The 19,199-nt window shown below is 39.7% G+C and overlaps 1 protein-coding gene and 1 long non-coding RNA gene across 2 annotated transcripts in view; one reads left to right on the forward strand and one right to left on the reverse strand.

Moving 5' to 3' along the window:
• Positions 1–19,199, reverse strand: part of ANKFN1 (ankyrin repeat and fibronectin type III domain containing 1) — a 302,257-nt gene that overhangs the window by 33,723 nt on the left and 249,335 nt on the right. Inside the window, exons 14-16 of the mRNA XM_086686907.1 lie at positions 13,543–13,758; positions 4,174–4,340; positions 1,354–1,504 (exon numbers count right to left, since the gene is read on the reverse strand). Of these exons, the coding sequence (XP_086543033.1) occupies positions 1,354–1,504; positions 4,174–4,340; positions 13,543–13,758 (534 nt within the window). The remainder of the gene's footprint in view (positions 1–1,353; positions 1,505–4,173; positions 4,341–13,542; positions 13,759–19,199) is intronic.
• LOC147574248 (uncharacterized) lies at positions 543–6,175 on the forward strand. The gene is made up of 3 exons (XR_015244059.1): positions 543–2,245; positions 4,705–4,844; positions 5,667–6,175. It is a non-coding gene; the product is annotated as an uncharacterized LOC147574248 (long non-coding RNA).

The raw sequence follows: 19,199 nt of genomic DNA on the forward strand, positions 1-19,199 counted from the left end.
TTTAAGGCAGTAATGTTCCACATAAACTCTGAAAACAACATTTATGCTTCTTATAAAAGCAGAAAATGATTGCATTCTGTGGGCTTTTCAAAATGATGAATATAATTACATGAAGCAACAAAAATGGATTGAATTAAAAATCTACTAGTTTCAATTTAAGTTGGTTAAGGGGGAAAAATGTAGTTTCTGGCCAAGGGCTGAAAAAATTTTACAAGTATCCAAAAAAAAAAAAAAAAATGTTGTGTGCACTCTTAGGCAGTTAGGCAGCCCTCTCCCAACATGTGTATGTAGCCCAAGAGTCACCAATGAAATATGAGCTGCTTCGAACCTGCTAAGCTCAAGAAACCCTTTAATAGTATCTACTGTCACAAGTAGAGCTGGTATTTTTTTTTTTCCCCTCCTGAGTACACGGCCACCCCTGGAATAATCCAGTTGCTCCCCTAGTGCCTTTATAGCATCTTGTGCAATTTATTCTTCATCAGTGTTCGCTATTTTGAACTAACCTTGCAGTACTGACTTATAATCAGAGCAGTACCCCAATAGAACACTTGGAGTCTCTAATCTATGTCCCTGTGTCCATGGGTCGGAGGCCAAGTCTAGGTTGTTGCTCTGTTATTTAAGAGAGCCGGTCACTCCTGTGATGGTCTTCCTATTTTATAGGCTAAACATGGTTGGTGTGTGTGTGTGTGTGTGCACGCACACTGGGTAGGGGGAGATGGTGAACCTAGGCCAAAAAGAAAAAAAAGAGAAAAGAATTCAACCTAATGCTACATCATGTTAACTTACTAGACAGAGCCTAATAAACTTTTACTATTCTCTTCTGTGCCAACAGTTTTTTCTTGAAGTTGCTTATTAGTGAAGGTTAGATTTGCACATTTCAATTTGAATACAACAATAATTTTGACGGTACATTTTCTGTTTGTGAAAAGACAGCATGGCATACCCTTGCCATTGCTATTAGATTATACTACCACTAGTCTGATGTTCTTAGACAAATCATTTATACATCTAACTATGCACTTATTTACATGTTCTCCTTGACTTGTGCTATCCTGAAGCTGAGACTTGGTGTCTTTTCAAGGTGGGCTAGCCAGTGATTTTTTCCTTGCTTGACCAGACCACAATAATGCTGGGTCCAGAGCCTTGGAAGAGGTCAATATGGAGGAGATACAGAAAAGGGGCGGAAGTACAGTGTGTGTCCATTTGTAGGCATCAAAGTGTGCAACATGTGCAAAGTGGTATTTAAATCAATGAAAACAAACATATCAGTTTTTTTTTTAACGTCTTAGTTTTATACCACAATGCAGTTTCCATCAGCTATGAAAAGAAGATAAAAATGGTAAAGACTAGTACCTGGTGTAGAGGTATATTGATCTGCTTAAGGAGAGCTTTCACTGCCATCTGGAGCTCGTAGAAGAACAATTGCATGGGGCAGTCAGAAGTATGATCCACACTTTCCATAGATTCAGAGCCAGAAAGCTTTTGGACCCATTCCCACTCCTCTCTGTATGTTGAGTCAAGTTAAAATTAGAAATATAACAAAAGTTCAGAACACAGCTCAGAACATTTTTAGTGTATATGTCCAGAACCCAGATAACCAATTTTTGGTGGTTAAAACTCAATACAATTCATAAAATTTGAACTTTTTGCCACCCAAATGGAGTTTAAAATGAGCTTTTTTTCTAATATAAGCTTAGTTCACCTATCAAACCACATATACCTCAGAACAGCAGGTCTAATTTGTATCAGTCAGTTTTTGAGATTGGAGCTTTGAAATATTTGGTAATAATTTCCTGACTGTCTTCATTTTTCTTTCCCTGAAGATCCTCTGTGAGTTCTAAGACCCTGCATTTTACCACAGGGGCATCTGCTGGTTAATTCAGCAGTTGGGTAACCACAGGACTCTGGTCCAACTCAGCCAACAAACCACATGGCACATTTCAACCCCGGCCTGTTGTAATCGTGGGGACTATTTTGGTTTCTTTCCCCTTCCAAGAGCTTGAGGAGAATCACAAACAGGAACACCAGACAATTCCAATAAAAGGAACCAGGGGACACACATCACTGGTTCCATCCTCCTTGCAAACTAGTCATCTGTGTCTTTATTCTGTGTGCTCTGTAATCCTTCCTAATGAACTTTTCCAAATGTCATGCAGAAGGGCAAGGAAAAGAATGATGGTGGGAGAAAACACATCTGGTTTGTCCCCCAAAGGCCGCTCTTCAAGAGGAGCTTAAAAAGATCAAGGTAAATGCCTCCTTAGAACATTGTTTCCACAGGTATTCCAGCACAAGTCTCTAAACACGTTCATTTGGCCCAGTTTCTCCTCTTTCTAACTCTGCAGGGAGCAGCAGTATGCACTCAGGAGCAGGCCAGAGAGGAAAGGAAAGCCCTCCTCTCTGGGGATGGAAAGAGAGGAGGTGCTAACATATGTTCCCACTCGTGTGAAAACCCTCTGAGGGCTCTCCCCAGTGGGTTTACCAGCCTGGGCTCCAATCTGTGTGTCAGAAAATGAAATCGATTGTGACATGAGCTTTTCATCAGAAAACAATCTCTTTTAACCAGCTATCCTCTTGGAAAAGTGTCTGTTTTCAAGATCTCTGTTTCATTTCAATTCCCACACTGGAAAATACTATGGAAAATCTACCGTATTGTCCCAATAAGAGAAACAAAATAAAAATTAAATCCTACTTCAATCTGGGCGTGCGGTTGGCTCCACAAATAATTGAAATCTTTGAGAACCTGCTTGGGAGTTAATTTCTTTTCTCCCATCACTGATATTGAACTAAATGAGGGGGTTCTGACTGGCACAAACATTCACAAAACCTAAAGGAGCACATTGCTAAAATAGCATCTGTAATAAAATTAGAGAATAAATTACCAGTAGGAATACCATGAAACATCTACCACTAACTAAGCAGTTTAGTCTATAAGGATGAGAGAAATGGAACTGGCAAGAGTGAAGGCTACTGGAATCTTTTGTAAAAATTAAACTTGGATCCTTGTCAAGAAGAAATTAGTTGGTATAACCACTAAAAGATAGAGTCTAAACCTTTAAGACACAAATCTAGCAAATGGATGAAAGTAACCATTGCTGAGTCAACCCACAAATGAGCCATGTAACCTCTTGGGAGGGACTGATAAGATAACCAAAGTTGATTGTAGAAGTGACCACCAGATGGCAGACTTAAAGTCTAGGTGTGGTTGATAAGTGAAAGATGAGAATATGGCAGCTAGTGAGTTTTTGAAGAGATCATCATTATTTCCTTCACTGACATCAAATAGTATTTAAAAAACATCATGAGACACTATAGTTAATAAGCTCTTGCCACCTTATGGACCAAATTTTAAATGACCCAAGTTAGGAATCCCTTTTGGTTAAGCAAATCCATAGGTATAACTAGAATCTGGGCATCTAATTTGTATTCTAAAGCCTAAGGATCCCTGGAGAGTTGTTTTTCTTATCTATTCTTTACTTTTTTTTTTTTTTTTAGGTTGGGCACAATTCAGTTCATTATAGTAGACTTTCAGAGGCCTGCTGGAGGGCTAGTTGTAAATCTGAGCCAGATTACCAAGATTGGGCAACTTTCCGAAAGCTAACAGGGTAATTCACCATAATGCCAAACCATAGAGCAGTTTCCAGAAGCACAGGCCTTGTTACTTCTTTTCTTCTTTAGAGAACCATAAAGAGTACAGGAAACATACATAGTCCTAAGGCCAGAGGGCCAGGGATGGGGAGAATGAGGGCAGGGGGATTCTTTAAAGGGAAATCAATTGCTCTACCAGAACCCATTTCCACAATTGATATATATATATTTTTAAAAAATGACTTATTAAGTTGTGAAGAAAAGATACTGGAAATAAAAATGTTGAAAGAAAAGGGCATCTATTCATTAACCAGTTGAGTGTCAGTGGTTGCACCATGAATAATATAGAGAGGAAAGTGAAAGGAGTTTGCTCCTCCTTCAATTGGGTCACTCCTTCCACCAACCAATACCACAAACCCTCCTTATCCTAATGTTAAAATACAGCTCTGCTTCTGCCCCGGTGTGCTGGCACCTGGGGACATCTCACTGCAGAAACTACACTGGGTCAGTTTTCTCCTCTGACACATCAAACCCATCATTTGAGCCATTGTTTCATCACAAGGAAAACCCAGACTCCTCACAACTTACTTGGAAATGTTATTGTTTTCACGGATCTTCACGTGGCAGAGAATGTTGGGCAACTTTTGGGTAACTAGGACTTTGATCTGATCCACAGAGCTACATAGCTTTAGGTAACCCAGATATAATCCAGGAGAGAGACGCTGATGACTCCTTTTGTGATAAGAGAGAATATCCTGTAGGGTGAAAAACAAAACAACACATAAAACACCTTGAAAAGGCAACCTCAAGGGGCACCTGGGTGGCTCAGTTCCTTAAGCGTCCGACCTCGGCTCAGGTCATGATCTCACAGCTCATGAGTTTGAGCCCCACATTAGGCTCTGTGCTGACAGCTCAGGGCTGGAAGCCTGTTTCAGATTATGTATCTCTCTCTCTCTTTCTGTCTCCCTCCCTTCCTCCCTCCCTCTTCCCCCCCTTCCTCTCTTGCAAGAATAAACATTTATATATATATATATATATATATATATATATATATATATATATATATATATTTTTTTTTTTTTTAAGAAATGGCAACCTCAAAACCTTTTCCTTTCATAGGTGCACCATGTCATAAATTAAAGGAGCTGTAGCTAAGTTATTAGGATAGAAGCCTTGGATACCACTGTGGATATTGGGGACATATTGGTGGTACAGCCAATCTTACCTTTAGGATTACCTTGGATTATCCTCCAAGTCAGGTAATTAGTCATTAATATAGCCTGCCTGCATGCTATTTCCTTATTTCCTGGGCTGGGCTAGGTGTGTGGGTTGTGATTGGGAACGGGTAACTAGAAAACTAGAATTCCTAATTTCTGTCCTCTCAGGGTTTGTTGTTTAGCAGTAGGAAAACAGAAATTTGCAAGTGTAGAAGCTGACAAAGCAGTACACGAAGCCTCATTATTTCAGAATAATTGGTATCTAGGAAAAGTCTCTTTTAAATGACACCATTTAAAATAGGACCAAAACTTTATATAGTAAGTAGAAAAACAAAGATTTGGTTGGTTCTTTATCTTGAAAAATGAAACAAAAAGCAATAGCCCCAGATTTATTTATCTTGTATTATTATCACTTAAGTTGTAGTTACAATTATTCATTAATTCATGAGGATGAAGGAAGAATCAAGTATTGATTCTTTTTTTTTTCTTTGGCTTTATTTTTTTAGACTAAATTGTATGATAGCTGAAATGCTATTCCTCATATGTGACTTTCACAATGTGATAATGAAGAGGGTATTTTTGCAAGAATATTTGAAGTCTTCATATTTTTCCCCCTGGCATTTAAAAAATGTGGATATTCAGGTCATTCTCATAAGTTCCTTTGTTTTGTGTTCTTCAATTGTTAACTGGCCCGCCCCTGCTAGATTCTTAATTGTCAACAGCTTTGGCTGTAATTTGATTAGATCTCCACATCATCTTCATCAGCTTCACGAAATTCTGCATCTTTTATAAGATTTTAAGATTCACCTTGTAATAGATTTGCCTTGAATTTGCATTGTATTTTCACATCACTTTATTCCACAGGCAGCAGAGACTGAAGTTTCTGGTGCAACAGCAAGTACCAGCCTGGTTAAGCACAGAAGGATGTTTGAATGCAGTCTTATTTTATATGTGGTCAACTCTCCAGTGAACTATTTTGGTTGTGACTTTTGCTTCCCTATACAACTGCAGGAACTCGGATAATGAACAATTAGAAATATGTATCAGTAGGTAAGACCTTTTTAAGCATTTGGGCAGTGGGGAAACTGAAACACAGGAGTGGTGAGTCAGGGAAGAATTCCTATAGGCTAGAGTTTAGCTTTCTTTTCAAAGGGAGTAAAAAGAAGGAGCCAACCTTACCATGAAATGCAGGGAATATTAAAAGGAAGAGAAAACCAAGCATATAAACTTGTGCGGAATTCTATACGGAACAGAGAGGGCTTCTTTGACCTGTAGACTCTGAAGAAGTAATCCCTCCTCCGTAGAATTAACCATCTGCAACATCTAACATACAGTATTGTGTATTTTTTTTAAAATGTTTGTTTATTTTTGAGAGGGAGAGAGACAGAATGTGAGTTGGGGAGGGGCAGAGAGAGAGGGAGACACAGAATCTAAAGTAGGCTCCAGGCTCTGAGCTGTTAGCATAGAGCCTGACACGGGGCTCAAACTCACGAACTGTGAGATCACGACCTGAGCCAAATTCGGATGCTTAACTAACTGAGCCACCCGGGCGCCCCTATACTATTGTGTTATTGTCTGCTCTGTATCATCCTTTATCAAACTTTTTGAGTTCCAGGCACTGCAGGAGACGGGGGTGTCAGGGGAACATCATGTGATCTTTACTCTTGAAGAGGTTGAGAAAAACAGATGAGTAAAAAAATGATCACAGTATTCTGAAATCAGTTTTACAATAGAAGCAATGGAGGCATACTGAGGAAGGAGTACTTATATTTTTTCTTCTTTTATGTTCTTTTCTTGAACCAGACTATGAATTTAATGGCAAGGCTATGTTTTTTATTGCTTTGTGTCCTTAGTACTCAGTGCTATTGTTGTATATAATAGATACACAGCACATGGAAGTCAGGACAGTTCCCTAAGCCAGAACATAGGAGAATAGCAGAAGAGGGACAAAATAAGAATGGTCACAATTGGGAGGAAGGCATAACTAGCAGGTATAGAAAAGCAAAGGCTAAGTAACTTTTATGGTATTTGGCAAAAAAAAAAAAAGACTAGAAAATATTGGATTTTTGTGATCAAGAAAGAAGGAATTTTATTAATATCAAGAGATGGATTAGGCAGAACTTTTTGATGTCTTCTATCATATCTCTTTAGAAAAGATCACAGGTAGTTGACTGGAGGAAGTTCAGTCAAAGTGAAATTTTGAGAAACGAACAGGTAATCAGAGAGCAATGAGTGAGAGAAGGTAATGAGAGAAGGGAAAAATGGAAGTATTCAGATCAGTAGAATTTGATGATATGCACCCTAGGGATACTTGCTATACAAGCAGATGTGCCCAGCTTGGTCATTATTTTTGAGGTCATTATTTTTGAGAAGTGGCAGAGAAATAGAAAAGTCCCCAAAGACTAGAAAAGGGCAAATACGCCTGTCTTTGAAATAGAAAGGGGAGAAACACAAGATGACCTCAGTAATTAAAGACCTCCAACTTATTGATCTTTGGGGAAAATGAGAAAGAACCATCAAATAATCAATTTGCAGTCACCCAGGAAATCCTGAGGCACTAAACAGGAGTCCGTGTGGTTTTGTGAAGGGCAAATCATACAGACAACTTTAATTTCTAACAGCAAAAGAACAGGATCCATAGACCAGGGAGAAGTCTCCAGTAATCTGTTTCACTAGATAATCTGGGAAAAGTAGAATCTTGACATTACTTTAATAAGCTGACTCTCTGGGTTGAAGATTTGTGGATGGAGATGGTGTGGGAATGGTAGACATATTGAGTGATGGCCCAGTAGGGACTGGTCCTGAGGGCCCATCTCTTTAGCTTATTTATTGATGTTCCAGACCAAGAAACGAAGAATGTGTGCATCAAAATTGCAGGTCCCAAATTTGTTATGGTTTTGAGTTTCAAGAAAATAGTAATAAAGCTTTGAATGAGCCTATACATTGGAAAAATAATTAGGGTTGAAACTTAATAAGAAAATGTGCTTGTAAAGACCCAAACCCAAAAGTACAAATATAGGATGTGTATAAGAAGAGTTTTCTCTTATACACATGTGGGGGTGAGCACTAACCACAAATAGAATGAGAGCTAGGAACATACTGTGGTTATGTAAAAACTACCACCATTCTTAGGTGGTGTAATTTACTCTTTCATTCATTGTTTTAAAAGACGATTACTGAGCATCTACTATTGAGCATCTGTTTTCCTGCCTTTACTAGTCATTTATCCTTCATTAGAATGTTTTTAGAGCCTGAGAAATGTATGGGAAGAGAAAGAAATTGTCCCATTCGCATAATTAGAAAGCTTTCTAAACCAAATCAAATGCCTGTGGGCTTGTATATTAGCTGATTTTACTTCTAACTTGTATTTCTAGTCTTTACTTCCATTATAGTCCTTTTGTGTCTCTTATATCCAGCCGAAAGGGATTGCTTTTTCCTCTCTCCAACATGTCCTAATTGCTGTTCTTTGGTTCTTTGTTGGTTCATGAGTTCACTAATTCTACCAACTTTTATTGGGCACCTACTATGTGTCAGGTATCATGCTAGAATATTAATGACATCAGGATGAATAAGATGTGATCCTTCCCTTCATGGAACTCAAATGTCAGTGTGTGAGAAAGACATGTAGCAAGTTTTTCTAACTCTGTATGATCACGTTGTATAAGGTCCATTGTGGACCCAAGGGAGGGTTAGATCTCCTTTTCTACCTTCAGCCTCATTTCTTTACCATGCCCTCTATTTAATTTAAATCTCTCTTTGAGTTCTTCCTTCCTCCTTCCTTCTTCTCTCTCCCCCTTGCTTCTTCCCTCTCTTTTTCTCTCCCTCCTCTTCTTCTCCCTCCTTCTCTCCTCCTTCCTCCCTACCCTCTCTTTCTCTTTTTTTTCTCCACCTGGTGAACTTAATTTACCCTTCATGGCTTAACCAAATGTCACCTCTTCTACAACGCCTTCCCTGATATTTCCAGGGAGAATTAATAGCTGCTTTGTCTGTGCTCCCATAGTACGCTGTTTGTACTGCTATCAGGCTCTGGTTTAATTCTGCCTTGTATTACCTTGATTTGTTTACAAGTCTGTCTCCCTCCCTTGACTGAACTCCTTGAGAGCAGGGACCTTGACTTATTCATTTGTTTTTCCTATAGCACCTAGAAGAGTTCCTGGCACCTAGTTGGTGCTGAAAAAATGTTTATTAAATATGAAGTGAGAGGCCCAGAGGTAGTGGAGTGTGGAGCTGGGCCTCAGGGAGAGACTATGCTGTGCTGGTTCAGTGACCAGGAAAGGTATATCCAACTGCCCTCCATTGACCAGGTGTCCTAAGAGTTTGTTAGAGGAATGACCTGCTTTTCCAGTAACCACAGGGCTTTAGTTTTGCACAGGGGATGGAAACTGAATTGACCAGGGACAGCAAAGGTCAGAAAATGGTGGCCCAGGTATTTGTGGGCCCAAGATTATAGGGTTTGCAAAGAATTTAAATTTTCTAAATTATTTCCTAACTTTTAAAAATAAGGATACTTTATCCAAAACTCTAGATTTTTAACTTCTCTTTAAAAATGGGAAAACATTCAACATTGGGACCACTTTTTTCCACTGCAGTTGGCTGTGGCTGAATGGGCTGTTCTTTACATGGCACAAGGGCCCTCCAGATTATTGTAGTCTCTGTTACTTCCACTTGCTCCTTTTTTTTAAAATTGAGATTCACCCTTTTAAAGTGTGAGATTCTGTGTTTTTTTCCTATGTTCACAAGCTTGTGCTGCTCTCAGCACTACCTAATTCCCGATCATTTTCATCACTCCATCACTTGCATTCATTAGCTGTCATCCCTCCTCCCTCTACCCCTAGAACCACTCATCTACTTTCTGTCTTTGTGGATTTGCATATTCTGGGCATTTCATATAAATGGAATCATACAATATGTAGCATTTTGTGTCTGGCTTCTTTCACTTAGCGTGATGTTTGATCTCAAGGTTCATCCGCTTTGCAGCATGGATCAGTACTTCACTCATTTTTATGGCGGAATAATATTCCATTATATGGATATCACTTTTGTTATCCATTCATCAGTCATTACATTTGGTTGTTTCCACTCTTTTTCTGTTATGAACACTGATATAAACAAGTTTTTGTGTGAACCTAATTGTTTCTCATGTGCAGCTCAATTGGCTCATTTTCATTCATCTTCCTGATTCCTGTAGTTTTTGATCCCCATGTTAGGGGCTGCTTGGGGGTAGAAAGAGCAGGAATGTACTGGAAAAAAGAAACAACAACAGAAAAGGGCAGAAGAAGTAGTAGGTCCTGGGTATTGCAGGTGTGAGAAGACACAGGGTGACAGGAATGCCGAAGGAGAAGGAGAAGGAAAGCAGAGCTGGGAGGGGCCAGAAGGCAAACTTTAGCACATCCTCTCTAGGATGACACTTTTTTTTTTTTTTTTTTTTTTTGAGGATACAGAGAAAAGGAGGGGGAGGGCATGTAAAGCAGCTTGGGAAAATGGAAAAGGTACCTGACCAGGTGTCAGAAGATTTGGGCCCTAGTTTCTCCTATGCTGCTTTTTTGCTAATATGACCCTAAGGAATTATTTCCCTGAAATCCATAGCTTCATCTGTGAATGAGACACAATGAAATTACCCACTCAATCTCACTGGGTTTTCATGAAGATCAAATGATATTATAGATGTAACAGAGTGTTATAAACTTGAAAATGTGCAAATGTGAAAGATTAAGCTTCAAAGAAAAGTTTACCTGTGAAGTTTCCAGTTATTAAGGTGACCCTGGAGATCAGTGTCTGGGTAACTCAGCACCTGAGAGGGTCCTCCCTATTGGAAGTACTCTCACTGCCAATTAGTTTGCTCAGAGGGACTCTAATTTGTCCATAGTAACTCTCTTATCCTTCCCAGACAGGTGTGTGAAGGATTTCTCTCTTTCTTCTAAATATGAGAAAGGCCCATAATGAAGGTCTGGGACTTGAGAGGGTCAAGAATTTGAGAGGGTTAGACCCTGGAGTTTCCCTGGGGCCCTAGGGATTAGTAGATTAGTTATAGACCCAGAGTTTCTTAAAGCCCTTACCTGTTTTGAAAACCTCATTGCAGACCATACAGTTTTTATACAACTTTTCCTTAGTTCTTATGAAAGGTAGAGGTGGTGGTGCAATGCCCCAGCGGATGATTGAGCCAGTACCAGGGTCTTATGGGAAGGTAGGGATGGGAGGAGATGGCCTAGATACCTCCCGAGGAGGCCTAGAATTATTTTTCCGAGTAGAGAAATAATAACAATTACTAACGTTTATTGAGTGCTCACTTTGTGCCACTCTCTAATGCTTTACATATTAACTCATTTAATCTTCCTTGGAACCCTATGAAGTAGGGTTTCTTGCTGAAGGAAGAAGGGGAGGAAACACAAGAGGTCAGAAATGAAGTATCTTGCCTTAGTTACATCACTAGACAAGGTGGAGTCAGGAAGCACACCCTCGTGTGCTATATTCCAAACTGGTGCCTCAATATGTGTTGTGATCTAACAGAAAGAAGCCCCAAGCCTAGTGGTCATCACTCAACTGACCATGAGAAAAGAGAGTGGTTTGTGGCTCAGAATTGTGGGAAGTACCCCGCCTGCTTTGGGCAAACACCAAGACTTGTCACTACTTTCATGTTGAGTTGCTGGGGCCAACTCCTGACATAATTAAAGTCCAGGAGTGACTGGATACCAGCCCTAGTAGTTTTATCCCCTATTTCCTCTCTAGTGTAAGACCTGATTGGGAAGGAGGGGAGAGAGAAGAAGTAGGAGGAGGAGAAGGAGAGTGGGGGTGGGTGGGAATGACATCAAGCAGAAATGTGCCAGTCAGCGGGGGTAAATTTTCCACTTGGATCTGTGTGGAAACCTGATCTTGCCTCTATTTTTGGTCTCCTTTTCTAACAACCTTTTGCCAGATTGGAATTTTTCTGCACCTGTAACACATTTTTAATGTAATAAGTCTAGGAGAAACCAGGTATTATATCATGCTGGGGCCTGTGCTGTGTTTCTAGGAGCAAAGGTAGCCCAGACCCCAGTTTATCCCTATAGGGGATTAGTGTATTAGTCACCCTGTAAAAGCTCAATTTATTGTGATTTTTTTAAATGTTTCTTTTAGCACTTGCTTATAAAGGGTGAAGAGGGGAGCCACGAATAGTGTCTATGTTCCCTGCCCCCACCTCCTACATACACACCCACACCCCCCCCCCCCCCACACACACACATGCACACACACACACCCTCTATCAATTTCATATGAACCCAAATTCCATAAAATCAAAGCCAGAGGTATTGGCTTTGACCAATTAGCTTACCTTTGCTACACTGGACTCCATTCTGGTTTGGGTTAGTGCAAGGAATGGAGAGGTGAGATTATTCTATCAACCACTCCTCAGTGGGGAACTAAAGTAAGTTAGTGGGCTGGTGGCTTAGTTTTTTAGGGTGATCATGAGCGGCTACTGGCATCAAGGGTTGGGTTTGGCTTGTTTATGTGGGACTGAGCCCTTTCTTTCCCATTACTCTGGACTGGCTGTCTTGTGGATATATGCCAGACCTCAATTTAAGGTAGGTGTTTCTGCCAGCTTGTCTGCCTAACTGGAGAGTACTATCAAACTCATCTCCATGACTGGGTTTAAAAAAGGAAAGGAAAGGGAAGGAAGAAGGGAAGGAAGGAAAGGAAGGAAGGAGGGAAGGGAAACAGCGTGAAGCCCATGCTCACGTAAGAACACCTGAGGAGTGTGGTGGTGTGGAGAGAGTGCTGGACTCAGGAGCAAAAGATGTACTTTGTATCCCAGTTATGCCATCCAGCCTGAGTCTTGATCAGAGCTGCCTGAATTTTGCATTTTGGTGGCTATTCAGTTCTCAGGTGAATCTTTCATCCTTTATTTGATCTCCAATCCCTCATGACTAAAATCCTAACTCCTGCCCCAGGATGTGACAGAATGTAGCAGAAAGAAGCCTGATTCCAGCCAGAAGATCTGAGTTTAAGTTTCAGTCCTGCCATTTTCTAGCTGTATGCCCAGGAGCAAACCCAAGTTTTGTGGGGACTAAAGCGAATACAATTTTCCGTGCCTTCTTTAACAAGAAGAATACAAAACTGTGGATATGAAGTTGTTAGGATCCCTGCCAGGGAACTGATAGGGGCTAATGCAAGTGAAGAGCTGAATATGCTGAGGCTACATTAGCTTCACTAGACCTGCCTCTCTGTGTGGTCGTTATGTCATAGAATCTCTTTGAGCCTCGGTTATTTCATTCCTAAAATGGATTTAATCATGCCTGCCTGACCCAGAGGAATATTAGAAGGAACACATAAGTAAGTGTGTGTAAGAGTGTTTGTTCATAGTGTTTTATACACACACACACACACACACACACACACACACACACACGGTCTAGCAATGTATTATTATTATAGTCCCTTTAGGTGTTAATGTTTTGATTATATTACCTGTAGACCCCTACTCAAACATTTGTCTCAATGTTTCTCATTGGCTTATTGGTCAGGGCCATTTTCAGGGTGCTCACTGCACTTGTATTGCATGGCCAATTACGTATCTGGAGAGTGATAAATAAAAAATAAGCTTCTGAACCTTTCCTGTGTGTGGAATACAAACAGTGAAATGCCTCTGGACCCTCTCTATTCCATCACTGCATTTGTAAATGGGTCTTAGTACATTTCACTAACCCCTCAATAAATGTGTTTGAACTTTAAATATACAGTATTAGAAAACTGAAAGACTGCATACCTGGATGGTTATCAGTAAAATGTCTAAGGCTGTAGGCTCCTCAGGTGTTGACAAAGACTTCCTCTGGCTTTGTAGTTTTGAGATTTGCATCCATTTGCCATTAAAAAATGAATAGAGTGTCTCCACTTCTCTGATGGTGACTATGAGGATGTTTCCATGCCGGTCTTTAATGGGCTCATAGTAAACTCTTCCTAAGTTGTGTGTTCCAAGTAAATTCTAGAAACAAATAGATTTCTGGTAGTTTGGATGATATTGTGCAAACAAAGCAACATAATTGGAACAAAAGACACTGAATATCAATTATCTGATGTTTCTGAGAAGTTTTTTTTTTTTTTAAAGCAAACTTAAAACTGGAATATGTGGCACCATAGAAAATGTACTTAACAGGAGCTCCAAGAAAATCTCTTCACCATAAGCTTGCAAAGATTATAGCAAGAGGCACAAAAATGATGTTTTTTTAAGCAAATTCAGTATCTGTAAATATCTCTTACCCACATAGACACACCAGCACATAGACCTCAGTTACCAGCACTTGAAGAGAATCCCAGATGTTTTAAAGAAAAATGCCTGATATTTCAAGTATGCCACTTGTGGAGTTTTCAAGAGATCTACAGTAAGCTGGTATGAAGTGGGGTTGTTTAAAATGAAGAAGTGAATTGACAATGTAGTACATTGTACAGGTCTCCAAATGACTGAACATTCCTTTCAAGATACTTTAATTGGGAGATTGGCCTGGTTTGACTTATCTGCATTTCAGGGGGTTCTGTTTATTTAAAATTACGTTAAAATTGTTTGTAAGCTAGATCACCTGAGGCAGACAATACTTTTAGAAAGGTAGGAAAATAAAGATGCTGCATCAAATGTGGAGGGACCCAGGAAGATGTTACTAAAATAAACAGTTTTAAAAATATGCAGGGTTTGAAGATTTCTAACCTAGAATGTTGGATGAGGAGGATAAAATATCCTTTTATTTTGAATATCTGTGATTTTTCAAAAGTATAAATAAAAGATCTCAGAGCTCCTAGCTGTTATTTGCAAGCTCAGATAAATGCTGATGACCTGTTTGCAGGAGAGCCAAAGTAGAACTGGAACTTATAAAAGTGACACAGATGACCTAAAAATGAATGAGCCAGCAGGTCAATATCTACAGATATGAAAACACTGGAATGATCCTTCCAGGTAGAGACTGTGTCTTATGTCTTTTATTTTTCCTCATTAGAACTGGGCATATAAGTAAGCAATTTCATAAATAATTATTGACACATAAAAATTCATTTGGTGGGATCATTATTTTTAAAACAACCTGATCAGTCAGATTATTCCTTTCAAGTTATTGACTTCTAAATCATAGAGAAGTAATTGGATAAGGCTTTCAATCCTGTCCTCTGTAGTATTACAGTTTTATATATAGGCAGCTTGCTGCAAAGTAATACTGGTAAATAAACTAGTAAACTGGCTGTCACAAAAAAGAAGGCCTGATTTATAGCATATGCCAATTTCTGTGGTGTAAATGCTCCCACTGATGCTGGCCAATTTAAAGCTTCCAAGAGTTTGACAACAGGTTTTCAAAATTCCTGAATCTTTAACAGTTGGCTGTCCTGAGCCCGTACAAGTTGGCTCCAGCAAGCTACTGCTGCTGAGCCTTCAGTTACACGGGTGTTAGGTTTCAGGGCAGCCTGCTGTTCATTAACTCTCAGACTCGTGAAGAATTATTTACCCTCTTGGCCCTGAGTTTCATCATCTAAAATTAGGAGTCACCCCTTATGCTAATCCTTACCTTAGGGATTGTCTGGGGGATTAAGTCAAACAATGCCTGACAAAGTATTTTGCAAACTCCCAAGCTTCATACAAGTTAGGGTATGGGTTTTCTTTACTCCTCTAATTGGAATCTCACCCTGACTTATACTTACTCATTTTCAAGACTCCACCAAGGTTTTATTTTTTCTGGGAGAACTTTCCCAAATCTCTCAGAATTTACGATCCCTTCTTTTGTCTTCTATTGCTTCCCATACAAACTTATGTCTTAGCGTGACTCTAGCTTTCCTGCTTTCCTGCATATTGACATACATGTCATGAAATAATGGTTGTTTCATTTGTGTGTCTCTGGGTTCCTTGCACAGTGCCTGGCACATAGTAATAGCTCGATAACTCTTTGTTGAATGAATTAACATTTTATCATTAGGATATTGGAAAATATTGTTTATTTTGGACCATAGCTGGTGGGGATTCATTGATTGAGGGAGTTATTTCATTTAAGCAGAGTTATCATCAGTGTTTCACCATCAGCTTTGGATATGCTGACCAATAGTTTGAATAAGAAAGCACTAAAAGTCTTTCTGAAATTCTTTATTGACATCAAATTGGGTTGGATGGCTAGCTGGGGAGAGCCCAATTTCAAAGCAGAATATCCTTGTAATAAATCTGTGTTCCACAAGGGCAAACTTGGGATTCTTTAGGACCTAAAGGAAAACCAAATCATCTTAATACCTTTGATGCTATGCAGTCAAGATTGGGAGATCTGGGAACCCTGAGATTCCTACAAGTTAACGAGGAATAAAAACCACCTGATGGCCCATAGGAATGCATCTAGGTTATAACCAGAACACATTACAGGACTATCAGTAAGCCTTAGACAGATGCATACTATTTAGAGAACTTTATTCAGCTTGGGGTGACATGGGAAGTTGAAGGAAATCCAGAGTAGAGATATGAAGGCCTGGAAAAGGAGAGTAAAATTATGGGGAAAGCTTTATCCCCCTCCTTGAAAAATTAAAAAGACATGGTACTCATAAGTTGTTACATGGCTTTTACTCACTAGTACTCATTTCTAAAGGCTACGGAGGAAGAAAGTTTAATGTAACCCAATCTATAGTGTCAGATGATTACTGTATTTTGAGGATAAGTAGTTTGGATACCCCTCAATGTAAGAGCAATGTAAACTTCTGCCTCTTGGGGACTCTGTCATTTTCCTAAGGGTGGGAAAAACAGTGTGGGGTGTTGGCCACTTACAGGTCTTCTCATCTTTTTTTTTTTTTTAAATCCAAATGCTGACAGATTGTCTTTCCTCCTGCTTAGGTAATATTAATCAGTTAATTACTTTACTTCCTTTCAAATAAAATCTAAGACCACTTCTCCTAAATAGGCTCCAAATGATACAGAATACTTTTTAAACTATAATGTGGATAATTTCTTCTATTTAAACTTTTTGTCTGCTTTTTGTAAATGAACACATAATAAGATGATGAAGTATTGGAAAGAATGTAGGCTTTAGAGTTATACAGATCTGGATTTGTATCCAGACTCTGCTACTTCCTATTAGTGCAACCTTAGGCAAGTTGTTTAACCCTTCTAGGGCTCAGTTTTACCATCTGTCAAATGAATATCAATAATACTACATTCTTGGGCCACCTGCATGGCTCAGTTGGTTAAGTGTCCGATTCTTGGGTTCGGCTCAGGTCATGGTCTCACAGTTTTGTGAGTTTGAGCCCCGTGTTGGACTCTGAACTGGAGCTTGCTTGATTCTGTCTCTCTCCCTCTCTCTCTGCTCCTCCCCAACTCACACTGTCTCTGTCTCTCTCAACTAAATAAATAAACTTAAAAAATATACTACATTCTCATTAGGGTGTGGTATAGATTAAATGAGATATAGTTTGTAAAGCACTTATCACAGTGGCTGGCATGTATTCTGTGAAATAAATGAAAGTTGTTTCATGATTATTGCCTATTATTACGTATTAAAGGACTTCACTATAGGGAAGAAATTGGAACACAAGGCACCTGGTGCACAGTGTTTGGTATGCCCTGCGATAAAGGTAAGTCAGTATGCTGTGGAAATAGGAGGGAAGGGAAGATGGCAACAGAGGCCTTTGTATGCCGTGATAAAATGTCTGAACCACTCTTGAAAGAGTATGAGTCAGGCCAGAATCTTTTATTGGCTACCCTGGCAGAAGTGTGGAGGATGGATTGGAGAGTATTAACACTGGAAGCTGGAGCATAGCTTTGGAGGCTTTTGATATAACTGGAGTAATCAGGCAGTGGCTGTGATGCTGGAAAGGGGAGGACAGCACAGTGAAATAAACCAGAGGTAGGACCACAGGATTTATGTATGGCTGATGCCAATCAAGCTGTTTTTAAAAGTTTTTATTTTATTTTTTTGAGAGATAGTGTGAGCAGGGAAGGGGCAGAGAGAGGGAAGGGGCAGAGAGAGAGAGAGGCAGAGAGAGAATCCCAAGCAGGCTCCGCACTCTTAGAGCAGAGCCCAACATGGGGCTTGAATTCATGAACCACAAGACCCATGACCTGAATGGAGAGCAAGAGTCGGACGCTTAACCAATTTAGCCACCCAGGTGCCCCACACTTTTTTACTTTATTCGTAACATTGTAAAAAATGTTAGATTAGCAAAGAGACCTAAAATATTAAGTAGCAGTTTTCCCACATTCAGTTTTCTTCCTCTTCTGAAATGTTTCTCTGCCTTGTTACTCCCTCCCCACTGCCTAAAAATAAAAAGTGATTTCACTATTTTCAGACACTTTCATCCTAAAGATCAGCAAATAGTTTGGGCAGTAGGTCCTACAAAAAGAAAAATAAAAAAGATGACAGTGACCCCAGTTGAATAACCAGGCAAATAGAAATGTGAAGAGAAGGGAATGCATAGCAGTATAGCAGTGCTCTGGCCTTCTGGCCTTTGATGGGTGCTGTAAAGGGTAACTATTTACTGAGTACTATTTACTGGTGACTATGCAGGGCTGGTGAATTATTCAGGTGGTAACTATGGCATGAGATACGTTTCTGTTATTTCCTTTTTCTTTCTGGTAAAATAGAATACCCCCAAGTGTGATCTTTGGAGTCCAGGGGTTGGAGAGACAAATACATTTATTTATCCAACCAGTACTTTTGTAATAGGAGGGATGAAAGAGAAAGTGGGGTTAATGCCAGGAGGCTTTTCAACTTGCTGGTAGGAAAAGAATTCCCATTTATTTTTTTCTTAATGAATTATACAGTGAAATCATCACCTGATATGGGGATGGAGATTATAGGGAAGGGATAGGGGTGCAAGAGAAAGCAGGTTTTTAAATAGTTCCCTTATAGTTGGTGAAAGTGAAATTAGTAGAGAAACAGAATATGATCCCTAGTTATATGTGAGAATTGCAGCCATGAATTTAATTAAAAAACCAGTCAGCCCCCCCTTTTTAAATTTATTAAAATATTTTTTAAATGTTTATTTTTGAGAGAGAGAGCGCGCACAAGTGGGTGAGGGGCAGAGAGAGAGGAAGACAAAGAATCAGAAGCAGGCCCCAGGCTCTGAGCTGTCAGCACAGAGCCCGATGCAGGGCTCAAACTCACAAACCGTGAGATCATGACCTGAGCTGAAGTCGGATGCTCAACCGACTGAGCCACCCAGGCGCCCCTCAGTCAGCTCCCTTTTATGGTGACTTTTATGCAGCAATGTGCAAGTACTCCAGTGTAGGCTTGTTGGATTCATCCAGGCTTGGATTTTTCCAAATAAATAATACGGGGGAGACAGTGGCCAGAAATTTAGAGTATTTTCAAGGGAATAATTAGGATGGGCCAAGGAATCTAAGCTGGACAAAACAGGAAATGGTATCAGAAGGGGGTTGATGAATTATAAAATATATATATCGGGGGGCCAGGGAAA

This window comes from Puma concolor, chromosome E1 (assembly GCF_028749965.1).
Source record: "Puma concolor isolate L17-30 chromosome E1, mPumCon1.1.hap2, whole genome shotgun sequence".
Taxonomy (NCBI): Eukaryota; Metazoa; Chordata; class Mammalia; order Carnivora; family Felidae; genus Puma; species Puma concolor.